The following is a 13,540-nucleotide window of genomic DNA, read 5'->3' on the forward strand; positions in this document are numbered from 1 at the left end:
TTTAATTTTTTATATTTATTTTTCAATATACATATATTTTATGTATCACATAAGAGTGTACGAAATTTTTTTTATAATATGTAAAACATTTAACATATTAATAAATAAAAAAAAAATTAAAAATGTTCAAATCTATTTAAAAACCTTCGAATTGTTTAGATATTATAATATCTAGAAATTTATAAAAATTATTTACAATAACAAAAAAAAAATAAATAAATATATACATATATATATATATATATATATATATAATTTATAAATAATCAATCAATCAATAATGTAAGCCAACTTTAAAACATATTTATAATTATTATATAAAATTTACTTTTTATTGTTACATATTTTTAAATTTTTGAAGAGATGGTTTGTTTGGATCAAAGAAATAAGATATTTCTTGATCTGTTAAAGATTTCTTCTTCTCTTGATGTTTTAATATCAATTCTGTTAAAACATCTATCAATATTTTTTTTATCTCACCACTTAACATTTCTCCTTTTTTATATTTTTCTCCAATTTCATTTAATTTATTGTCATCTTCTAAAAGATATCTTAAATATTGATAAGATATATCTGTATCTAGGTTTCCACCTTTTTCCCTATGTTCTTGTATAGTTGCTCCGCCTCCACTAAAAGCATATTTATTGATTTTATTTTTGATTTGTTCTGGTGTGTCTGTTAAGAAGATAACACTATTATTATGATCAAAAGTACTATTATTTTTAGCGTTATCATCTTTCTTCTTTTTTGTACTACTCATTTTAGAATTGACTCCTTGTAAACCTGGCATAAAAATCGAATGAACAACCACAGGCTTATGCAAAGCCATTTTTACTGCAATATCTCGACTTAATCTAAAATATGGATCTTGATCAATACCTTGAGGGACTAAGCATGGAATATTTCTTGCTAAAAAGTTCGGAAAGCATTGAGAAAAACATGGAGCTATTTGAAATGATGGATAAGATATCTTTCCTATATTATCACTATGATTAAAACCAAAAACATTCATACTTTGATTTAAGGTAGTTTTTTTATGTATAGACAAAACGGTTGGATATAAATTTCCTGCATATTCTGTATTTTTAAAAATAAATGTTAATTCAGGATTTAAACCAACAGATATAATATCTTTTACATTTTCATTAGTTAATGTATTAATATATTCTAATGAATAATTTTGATTAAATAAATATTTCTCATCATCTGATAATTGTATAACTAATGGAACATTAAAAGCTTCTTGTAGATATTTACAAAAATAAAATGGTATTAAATGACCTAGATGCATAGATAAGGAGGATGGTCCTCTACCAGTATAAATATAAAAACATTTATGTTGTTCATAATAATTTAACAAGAAATCTAAATCTCTATGACTAAAAAATATTCCTCTTCTTATAAAATGATGAGCTTTATTATTTGTTAATTTTTCAATTCTTTTGATATGATCTTCTGTAATTTTAGAACAACCAAATTCTTTTATTAATTTATTATAATTAATTCCTTCTTCATTATTTATATTTACATCCCAAGGAGTAACATCTTTAGATCGTTCATAATTAATATTTTCTATACCTGATGGTGGAAGTACTTTATTTTTTGATAATATATCTTCTACATTTAAATAGGTACATTCTTCATTCATATTATCTAATAATTTCTTATCATTTTCATCGCATATTATTTTAACAATAGGAGATAAAAGAAATTCAAATAATCCTTTCTCATTTTTATACATATTACTTAATTCTTCAAACGTATATTTAGGACTAACAGCAAAATGTACTTCTAAAGATTCTTTATTAGTCAAATACTTAAATTGATTAATTGTTATTTCGTTAATTAATCCTGTATGTTTTAAAACTCTATTTTTATTACAATTAATATTCCACTCTTCTAATATTATTAAATTTATTTCATTAATCTCTTTTGACAATCCATAATTATCATATATGCAGTCTCCGTAAATTTTCTCCGCAAAGGAACGATTCATATTATAATTATAAAAAGGGACACATTCTTGAACTTTATTTTTAATTAGTTTCTTTATGTCGTCATACTGATGAATCGTGGGTTCAGACAAAATAGATTTTACTGTGATAACACCAACATTGTTTGCCTTAAAAATGGAAATATAATATAATATATATGTTTATTTTTTATTTGTATATAATACATATATATATTGAAAGCATAAAAGATATATATAAAACAATTATAAATAAATTGATAAATATAAATATATATATATATATATATATATAATAATTTTATAATTTGAAAATATTATTTCCTTTTTAGGGTTATCTCTAATTATATATATTTATATATATGTAAATATTTATATTTATTTGCTTACCTTTTTTTTTACACTTTCTGTAGTTCTACTTGTTGGTATTTGAAGAATAATACATAAAGCTCCTTTAATTATACTTAAAGCAGAATCCAAATAAACAGTTTTTAATTTATCCATTGAATATTTTATAATATATATATATTTTTTTACTTTTAAAAGTACAAAATTTATTGATACAACATGAACAAATATTTATATAATATTATTATAATTAAATTTATATTTTATTATTTATTTCTTAAAAAAAAAAGATAAAATACCTTCTTTTTTTTTTTTTTTTTTTTTTTTTTTTTAACATATTTATATAATATTTTGAAACAATCCGTTGTATAATCAGATAAATATATATTTTTTTAATTTTAATAAAAAATTAATATTAATGAAGAAAATGACACATACTGTAATTATATATGTATATTATATATTATAAATAATTATATATATTTCTTTTTGAAGATATTTATAATATTATAATTAATTAGAAATAAATATATATATTATATATATAATAGATATATTTTATAATAAATATGTGTATAAAAAAATAAATTTCTATTTCTAATTTAACAAAAAAAAAAAAAAAAAAAAAAAGGAAACATTTTAAAATTATAAAAAAAAGTAATTTTTTTAAAAATATAATAAATTTATAAAAATAAATACATTATTTAAATTTTTGTTTTTTTATATTTTTATCTTCAAATGGATTTCATGATCCATTTTTTTTTTTTTATAATAGTAGCATTTTATAATTATTTATATGTCATACGTTTTAAAAAAATAACAGAACGAAATAAATTAATTCTGAATGCTTCATATTTATAGCATGATTCATAATATTGTAGCACGTTCTTTCATTATTCGATACAATATATTATATTTTTTTATTATATATATTAAATAAAAGGAGATTTTATGTTAGTACCTCATTATCTGGTTAAATTGAGAGATCCTTCTAACAAAAATATGAATAGAAGAATACAATATTTTAATTATCTTACGAATTGTTTAAAAGAGACACAAAAAAATATATATATATATATATATATATATACAAAAATATATGAATATATTTATATATATAGGACACTTTTTATATAGAATTCAAAAACGATGCGTATTTGTCCTCTTTATTTTCCTGATAGTAATCCAAGAAATAGTTTAGAGGGATTTTATGAGGATTTTCTGTATAGTAATCAATTTTGGATTGATCATTCTCAACTAGCGAAATAATATTCCTCAAACTTGAATCTACAGATCCCTATAAAAAAAAAAAAAAAAAATCAAACACATCAACAAAAAAATTGTATTATATATATAATATGATACATATATATATTTGCATGTCCTTGGTTTAATTGTTCTTTATATATTTTTTTTACCTTCTGTAAGAAATTCACAATTTTATCAGCCTTTTCCATATTAAACAAATTATCCTTAAATGTCATGTTCCAAATATATTTTGCTAAAACTGAGCAATACAAATATGAATAATAATTTGAGGGGTAATGTACTAAATGTGTAGTTTTCGAAAAATGTATTTGAGGAAATAAGTCCAAGATATGAATATCTTTATAATATATTCCTTCAAAATATGATTTTATTTTTCTCTCTATTGATTCTTTTCTTTCTATCATATTATTGGAGTTACTTGAAAAAGAATAAAAGATTTGATCAATAATTGATTGTATAGTTAGTTGTAGTATAGAATAATAACAAATAATATTTTTATTTTCCATATAATTGGATAATAAGGATTTCATATATTCCTCATTATTTTTATTCTTTTTATTATTATTATTATATAATAATAATAATGCATCATAACAATTTAAATATTCTTCAAAAAAATGTGATGAAAATTCCGAAAAATCAACACCACTTCTATTTCCTGATAAATGTTGTAAATATGTTGAACTTAAAATACAATGTAATGTATGTCCAAATTCATGAAGGAATATATTCACTTTATCAATAGACATATTTATTTTTTCTAATAAAAAACTTATATTTTTATTTAAAAATAAATTATCATCATTATGATAACTTTCATAATTTGTATCCTTTTCTTTATCACATATATTAATAACATTAAAATTACAAACTAGAAAAGTTGATGTTGTTTGTCTATAACTACTATTAAAAAGTGAATTATTTTCATACTTATTATTCAAATTGTTGTTATTCTTACTATTAGCATATTCATATGTATTATCACCATTATGGTAATAATAATTATTATTATTTATTTTGTCATTTATTTGGGTGTTATGTTCATTTTTTGTTTTTTTATTATCATTTTTGTAATATTCATCCTTTACTATTCCAGTGTATACAAATGAACATTGGTCATAATTTTCCTCTAGCCATTTATATTTCAAAGGGTAGTTCATATTTTTCGAACATCGTACAGTATACTGAGCTATAGAATTATTTTTATTTTCTCTTTCAAATAAATCCATATATATATATCCATATATATAAGGACCTCTTTTTATTTCAAACTTTATTATATTCTCATCCCATAATTCATTTTTTAAAGGATTGACATTAACCATTTCTAAGGAATATGAATTTTTTAAAAGAGTAATTACAAATTTTATGACATCATATAAAGTTAAATTATTTTTCATTTCTGTGTCAATATTTTTGAGTCTTACTTTTTTTATTTCATTCATATAATAATAAATATTTGAAGCATTTAATTTAGGTATTTCATCATTATAATTATCATTTTGCTTATTTTCTTTTATGATTTTTACACATTTTTCTTTATTACGTAAGGATATAATAGATATATAACTTTCTATAAATTCAAGTTCTTTAAAAAAATAAGGAAGTATTTTATGTAAGAAATTTTTTAAAAAATAATTAACTCTATTAGGTTCATTTAATATACAATCTTTTAAAGAATATTCATTATAATTGTTAAAATTTCTATAATTTATTAATTTATTTCTATAATATTGAAGAATTAATATATTATTTAAAAAGGTAAGATTAGGTTCTTTAAGTAATGTATAGACTTTATTAATTATTTCGTTATCATTTACATTTTTTAATATAGTCATAAGAAAAGAGCTATCTTGTAATATGTATATATATTCCTTCAAAGGATAATTCTTTTGAATTTTTATTTGATTATTTTTAATATAAGGTATTAATTTATCTTCATAATCTTTCAAACATTTTTCATTTATATATTTCAATAATTTATTTTTTTCTATATATATACCATTAAATTCATCACAATAATTTGATGATGCATGAAAAGCAAAGTATTTTTCTTGTGACTGTAATTCTAAATATTTTTCTCTTTCTTTTGGATCTTTTATATGAACACCTTGATTTTCCATAGAAACAATCATATTATGTAAAACCTCTTTATGTTCATGATTTAATAAGTGTATATTTTCGTTATATTTCTTTTTAAGAAAATTATAAATATCTGTATCAATATTAATTTTATCAATATAATTTGTTAATTTTTCTAATGCTTCATGAGCTTTACCAATAACATTTTTATTATTATGTAAATTTCTTAATAACTCTAATACATCTCCTAATTTACATAAATTATTTGAAACAGTATCAACCATATTTATGATTTTAAATATATTCTCTTCTTTACATATTTTACTTAATATATTATCACAACTGCGTATGCATGCATGACTACTTTTTATAATACCATCTCCATTATTATGGATACCATTTAATTCTAATAGATATCCTCCTATTTCTTTATTTCGTCTATTTATATCTTCTAACATCTTATCAATTTTATTTTTTTCATCATTATTTAAAATATCTGTTGAATTAATATATTCATAAAAACACGATGATACAATATTCTCACTTTTAATATTATTATTATTGTATATATCTTCCTTTTTGTTATGAATTAATAATTTGTTACAATTCTTTTTCACAATATTTTTCAAATTTAATTTATTCCATATTTTATATAAACCACATTCCCTATTTACCTTTTCCCAAAAATAGTTTCGTTTAAAAATGGTTCCTTTCAAATGTGTCCTATAACATTTTATACCTCTTAGTTTGTAGGATATATGATTCATTTTTCTTTTTATTTTAAACATAAAGAATATATGAATATATATATATAAATATTTATATATATTTATATATATCAATATTGTTATGAACATTAGTGTGTCACATAAATGTGCCTAATTTACACATATAATAAATATATTAAATAGATAAATATATAAATATATATATATTTTTTTTGTTTCTTCTCTCTTCTTATTACAAGCTCCTTTTCAACAAAGTAAATATATTGGAGAATATAAATACAATAGAATCCATGAACAAAACAATTGTAAAAATATTATCTACATTTTTATAAATTTATAATATAAATATAAAAGTTTTGGTTTTATTTATTCTTTCTCTTTTTTTTAATATATACTGACGTTTCTTGTATATCCTATATCTTCTTTTTTTTTTTTTTTTTTCTCCTTCACATTTTAAATTCCTTATATAGTACTGCAATTATTAATGTGGAAAATATATATATAATAAAATAATCACATATATATATTGAAAACAAGAACAATAAAAAAAAAAAAAAAAATTAAAAGGAATTAAAAAGAATTAAAAAAAATTGTGTATAAAATATTATAATATATAATATATTATTTCTATAAAGAACATAATTCAAAATGTAAATTTTTTTTTTTTAATTTCACCCAAGTCCTATAACAATTTAATGAAACGTTTAAAAAAATATACATATATAATATATATGTAATATTAAATTATGTATATATATATATAATAAAATAAAAAAATTATAATTATTGAAAAAAACTTCATTTACTATTTTTATTTATTTATTATTATTATTTAATTCTTTATTTTATCTTATTATTTATGTATTTATTTTTGTTATCCTAATAAAAATATATATTATATATTTATAAGGAAAATGGATCTTGTATATATTTTAAAATAAAAAAAATTATATAATGTCCAAATGAATAGAATTGATATATCGAATTTTGATTTTCTATATGTAATAGGAAAAGGAACTTATGGTAATTTAGTTACACATATAATAAGTATATATCTAAAAATATTTATAACATCGAATATGCATATATATATATATATATATTAATTTGTAGGAATTGTATATAAGGCCTTAGATAAAAAAGAAAATAACTTTGTGGCAATAAAAAAAATTATAAATCTTTGTGATGAGAATTATGGAATAAGCAAGTGTATATTAAGAGAGTTGACCATACTACAAAAAATTAAACACAAAAATATAATAAGTATGCAAAGTTTTTAAAAATAAATAAAAAAATAAAATAATATAATGATAAAATAATACATCAATTGTCATATGGACATCTTGCAATAAATTAATACATACATAAATATATTATTTATTTATTTATTATTTTTTTTTATCTCTTTTAAGATTTAAAATACGTTTTTTATGGAAAAGACATAGAAGATAAATTGAAAGGAGAAAACCTGGAAAATTCGTGTTTATATTTGGTAATAAAAATAAAAGATAAAGAGATGAATTTATCCTATATAAAAATATGAATATATATATATATATATATATATTTTGTATGTATTAGGCCTTTGAATATTGCGATATAGATTTATTTAATTTAATTAAGAAGCATAATTTGAATATTAAAGAAATAAAATATATAATTTTTGAATTATTATTAGCATTAAGTTATTTTCATTCAAATAATTATATACATAGAGATATAAAACCAGAAAACATTTTTATTACATCTCAAGGGCAAATAAAATTAGGAGACCTAGGTATGTCGGTTGAAAAAAGTGACCACATGACACCTACAGTTGTAACCTTATGGTATAGGGCTCCAGAAATTTTATTGAAATCAACGAATTATGACCAGAAGATTGATATATGGAGTTTGGGTTGTTTATTCATGGAATTAATACAGGGAAAGTATGATAATAAATATTACAAAAATATTATATACATATATATATTTTTATATAATTTATATAATTGTTTTACTTATTGAAATAATACTGTTGATATACATTTTTTTTTTTTTTTTTTTTTTTTTTTTTTAAGACCTTTATTCCCAGGGAAAAACGACTGCACTCAGGTATAATCCGTTTATATATATATATATAATTCACTGAATAATATAAAGTTTTATATATTTATATATTTTAGCTAGAACTGATTTATTTATTACTTGGTGATAAAGATAATTTAACATCTGTTGACAAAGAAAGAAATGATATGTTTCCATATTTTGAGGTATTAGCAATATTTGGGGAAATAAGAAAAATATAAAAATTCAAATTGGCATATTAATTTAAATATATATATATATTTATATGTGTGTAATTGAATAAAAATATATACCTCATTGTGATAATAGATAATTATTTTTTTCTGACATTTTATTTTTCTTAGATAAATATGTTAAAAGATGCTATAGATGATGAACATACAGTAGATTTAATTTCTAAAATGTTAATATATGACCCTAACTACAGAATATCAGCAAAAGAAGGTTAGTACATATGATGTGTAATTTATGAGATTATATATAAATATATTTCTTATTATTTATTTGCACACTATTTTATTATATATATATATTATTTATTATTATGATTATATTTCGTTTAACTATTTTTTTCATATGTAATAATAATTTTTTTTTTGTTTTTCTTTTTATGGTAGCTTTGAAGCATCCTTGTTTCCAGGACATTGAGCAAGTAAAATTCTCTTATAATTTTTAAAGCCCAAATTAAAAAAAAAAAAAAAAAAAGAGAGAACATAAGAGAAATATATATATATATATATATATAATAAAACATATATCTTTTATTATTATTATTTTTTTTTTTTTTTTTGTTTTTGTTTTTATTGTATTTTTAAATAAATATTCATATATTAGGATTGTTATCCTATATAAAAAATATATATACATATATACATTATTAAACATAATAAACTTAATAATTTTAAAATATTCTTAATATTTACATTTTTTATATTATACCTATTAATAATGTTCATAAATATAGTTATCATAATATTTTATATCTTTATATATAAATGTAAAATATAATATATATATATATATATATATATATATATATATATATATATTATAATTTTGTAAATTATTTAAATTTTTTTTTCTTTTTTATATAAAATGAATATTTGTTAATTCTACTTATACATAATATAAAAAAAAAAAAAAAAAAAAAAAAAAAAGTAATATACATATAATATATATATTCTTCCATATCTATCATTTATGAATAATTAAACACTAAAGTTACTTTCCGTTTTTGCTCGATGTTCCCCTTTTCGTTTCAACTATTATCAATGATTTTTAATTATGTGTTTTTTAAAAACTTTGTACTAGTTGTTCTATACATTGTCCTTATAATATATATTAACTTAAATGGAGTGAATAATAAGAATCAAATAAAAAAAGAAAAAATCTATATAAAGAAATTCAATAGGTTGTCAAACCAAAATTCGTTATGCAGTTCAAAAAACAAAATAGCATGCTTTTTTAATATCTCAAATGATGATAATAAAAATACGATATATAACTATAATATAAATGTTAAAAATGATGATATTAATCCATTATTTAAAAATAATTATAGTAATAAATTGTATATGGATAAGAGGAAAAATATTAATAATGTAATTAGTACTAATAAAATATCTGAGTCCATTTCAAATATTTGTAGTATAAATCAAAAAGAGAATAAAAATAAAAGAAATAAACAAAGATGTTTAACTCAATGTCACACTTATAATTTGTCAAATGAGCAGAAAAAACGAGCTGATGATAATAATAGTAATAATAAAAAGAATTTTAATTTATTATTTATAAATTATTTTAATTTGAAAGGAATGAAAAATTCTCTTCTAAATAAAGACAATTTCTTTTATTGTAGAGAAAAAAAATTGTCTTTTCTACATAAGGCATATAAAAAAAAAAATGGCACGTATCAAAATTATAGTTTAAAAAGAAAATCTAATCGAGATTCTAATAAATTGTTTTCAGAAGAATTTGATAATTATGCAAATAATAATTCTTTATATGAATCGGAAAAAATAGAATATATTACTCTAAATAATAATAATAATAATAATAATAATAATGATAATAGTTCTAATAGTTTAGGTGAGAGATCCAATGATTATGATAATGATGGTGGTGATAATAATAATAATGACAAATATGATATAGGAAAATATTTCAAACAAATCAATACCTTTATTAATATTGATGAATATAAATCGTTATATGGTGATGAAATATATAAAGAAATATATGAACTATATGTAGAAAGAAATATTCCTGAATATTATGAACAAAAATATTTTTCAGATAGTATTAAAAAGAGTGTCCTATTTGATATAGATAAATATAATGATACCGAATTTGAAGAAGCTATAAAAGAAGAATTTATAAATAATGGTGTTTATATTAATAATATAGATAATACATTTTATAAGAAAGAAAATATTTTAATAATGAAAAAGATATTACATTATTTTCCATTATTAAAATTAATTAATAATCCATCAGATTTGAAAAAGTTAAAAAAACAATATTTACCCTTATTAGCACATGAACTAAAAATATTTTTATTTTTTATTGTAAATATAACAGGAGGTCATTTTTCTTCTGTTTTAAGCTCTTTAGAAATTCAATTATTATTATTGTATATTTTTAATCAACCATATGATAATGTTATATATGATATAGGACATCAAGCATATGTACATAAGATATTAACTGGAAGAAAACTATTATTTCTATCATTAAGAAATAAAAAAGGTATTAGTGGTTTCCTAAACATTTTTGAAAGTATTTATGATAAATTTGGGGCTGGTCATAGTTCCACCTCATTAAGTGCTATACAAGGATATTATGAAGCCGAATGGCAAGTAAAGAATAAAGAAAAATATGGAAATGGAGATATAGAAATGAATGATAATAGAAATGTTACCAACAATGAAGAAAGCATATATCAAAAAGGTATACACAATAATTATAGTAATAATAATATAAATATTTCAGATGTGGTGGGAAGAGAAAATATGAATTTACGAAATATAAGAAATGAGAACCATAATGTAGATAATGTACACATTGCTATCATAGGAGATGGTGGTCTAACAGGTGGAATGGCATTAGAAGCTTTAAATTATATTTCATTTTTGAATTCTAAAATTTTAATCATTTATAATGATAACGGACAAGTTTCTTTACCAACTAATGCTGTAAGTATATCAGGTAATAGACCTATAGGATCCATATCAGATCATTTACATAATTTTGTTTCTAATATAGAAGCAAATGCAGATGATAACAAATTATCGAAGAATACAAAACAGAACAATCTTTTTGAAAATTTGAATTATGATTATATTGGTGTTGTTAATGGTAATAATACAGAAGAGCTCTTTAAAGTATTAAATAATATAAAACAAAATAAATTAAGTAGAGCTACAGTTCTTCATGTACGTACAAAAAAATCTAATGATTTTATAAATTCAAAGAGTCCTATAACTATATTGCACTCTATAAAGAAAAATGAGATTTTCTCTTTTGATCCATCTATATTAAATGGAAATATTCATAAGGAGAACAAGATGGAAGATGAGAAAAATGTATCTTCCTCTACAAAATATGATATAAATAATAATAATAATAGTGAAATTATAAAATATGAAGATATGTTTTCAAAAGAAACGTTTACAGATATATATACAAATGAAATGTTAAAATATTTAAAGAAAGATAGAAATATAATATTTCTATCTCCTGCTATGTTAGGAGGATCAGGATTGCTTAAAATAAGTGAGCGTTATCCAAATAATGTATATGATGTAGGTATAGCAGAACAACATTCGGTAACCTTTGCAGCAGCTATGGCAATGAATAAGAAATTAAAAATACAATTATGTATATATTCAACCTTTTTACAAAGAGCATATGATCAAATAATACATGATCTTAATTTACAAAATATACCTTTAAAGGTTATAATTGGAAGAAGTGGATTAGTAGGAGAAGACGGGGCAACACATCAAGGTATATATGATTTATCCTATCTTGGAACACTTAACAATGCATATATAATATCTCCAAGTAATCAAGTTGATTTGAAAAGAGCTCTGAGATTCTCTTATTTAGATAAAGACCATTCTGTATATATACGTATACCTAGAATGAACACATTAAGTGATAAGTACATGAAAGGATATTTAAACATTCACACGGACAAAGAGAATAAAAATGTAGATGTAAATGTAGATGTAAATGTAGATATGAATAATGATGTAGATAAACATAGTGAAGAATATCATATGGATGATGATAATTTTATAAAATCATTTATTGGGAAATCTCGAATTATTAAAATGGATAATGAAAATAATAATACAAATGAATATTATTCAAGCAAACGAAATACAAACAAAAAAAAAGTTTGTATCTTTAACATGGGTAGTATGCTTTTTAATGTAATTAATGCTATAAAAGAAATAGAGAAAGAACAACAAATTTCAGATAATTATTCTTTTTCAATTGTTGATATGATATTTTTAAATCCTTTAGATAAAAATATTATAGATCATGTAATAAAACAAAATAAACATCAATATTTAATTACTTATGAAGATAATACTATAGGTGGTTTTTCTACACATTTCAATAATTATTTAATAGAAAATAATTATATAACAAAACATAATTTATATATTCATAATATTTATTTACCTAATGAGCCAATTGAACATGCATCTTTTAAAGATCAACAAGAAGTTGTCAGAATGGATAAAGATAGTCTTGTCAATAGAATTAATAATTTTCTTATAAATAATCCTACATGATATAAGAACAAATATATCTTTCTAAAAATAATTTTATTTTTATACTTTAATGTGTACAAAAAAATATATATGTAAATATATTTTTTTTTTTTTTTTTTTTATGTACGCTCTTTTTTTTTAAATTGTTATATGTATATATATATATATATATATATATATGTCTTATGGCTATATAATAATGTTATTTATTTATTTTTAAATGAATATTTCATTATATATAAATTTTTCTTTTTATAATATTTCATAAAATTTTCAAAACATATATA

The 13,540-nt window shown here is 19.5% G+C and overlaps 4 protein-coding genes across 4 annotated transcripts; 2 read left to right on the forward strand and 2 right to left on the reverse strand.

Annotated features, from left to right (window-relative positions):
• Window positions 1-337: 337 nt before the first annotated feature.
• On the reverse strand, window positions 338-2,476 carry PADL01_1336000 (tryptophanyl-tRNA synthetase; the record flags this gene model as incomplete). Its single annotated transcript, XM_028683913.1, has 2 exons — window positions 338-2,122; window positions 2,363-2,476. The coding sequence occupies 2 exons, from the start codon at window positions 2,474-2,476 to the stop codon at window positions 338-340; spliced, it is 1,899 nt and encodes a 632-aa protein (XP_028540044.1).
• A 973-nt stretch (window positions 2,477-3,449) lies between these two features.
• On the reverse strand, window positions 3,450-6,438 carry PADL01_1336100 (endopeptidase, putative; the record flags this gene model as incomplete). The annotated part of the gene is made up of 2 exons (XM_028683915.1): window positions 3,450-3,617; window positions 3,739-6,438. The coding sequence occupies 2 exons, from the start codon at window positions 6,436-6,438 to the stop codon at window positions 3,450-3,452; spliced, it is 2,868 nt and encodes a 955-aa protein (XP_028540045.1).
• Window positions 6,439-7,361: 923 nt separating this feature from the next.
• PADL01_1336200 (protein kinase 6) lies at window positions 7,362-9,142 on the forward strand (the record flags this gene model as incomplete). The annotated part of the gene is made up of 8 exons (XM_028683916.1): window positions 7,362-7,422; window positions 7,513-7,662; window positions 7,812-7,891; window positions 7,981-8,327; window positions 8,460-8,493; window positions 8,565-8,651; window positions 8,811-8,910; window positions 9,084-9,142. The coding sequence occupies 8 exons, from the start codon at window positions 7,362-7,364 to the stop codon at window positions 9,140-9,142; spliced, it is 918 nt and encodes a 305-aa protein (XP_028540046.1).
• A 595-nt stretch (window positions 9,143-9,737) lies between these two features.
• On the forward strand, window positions 9,738-13,274 carry PADL01_1336300 (1-deoxy-D-xylulose 5-phosphate synthase; the record flags this gene model as incomplete). The annotated part of the gene is made up of 1 exon (XM_028683917.1): window positions 9,738-13,274. One exon carries the CDS (start codon window positions 9,738-9,740, stop codon window positions 13,272-13,274), a length of 3,537 nt encoding a protein of 1,178 aa, XP_028540047.1.
• Between the last annotated feature and the right edge of the window lie 266 nt (window positions 13,275-13,540).

Source organism: Plasmodium sp. gorilla clade G2 (assembly GCF_900097015.1).
Source record: "Plasmodium sp. gorilla clade G2 genome assembly, chromosome: 13".
Taxonomy (NCBI): Eukaryota; Apicomplexa; class Aconoidasida; order Haemosporida; family Plasmodiidae; genus Plasmodium; species Plasmodium adleri (nom. inval.).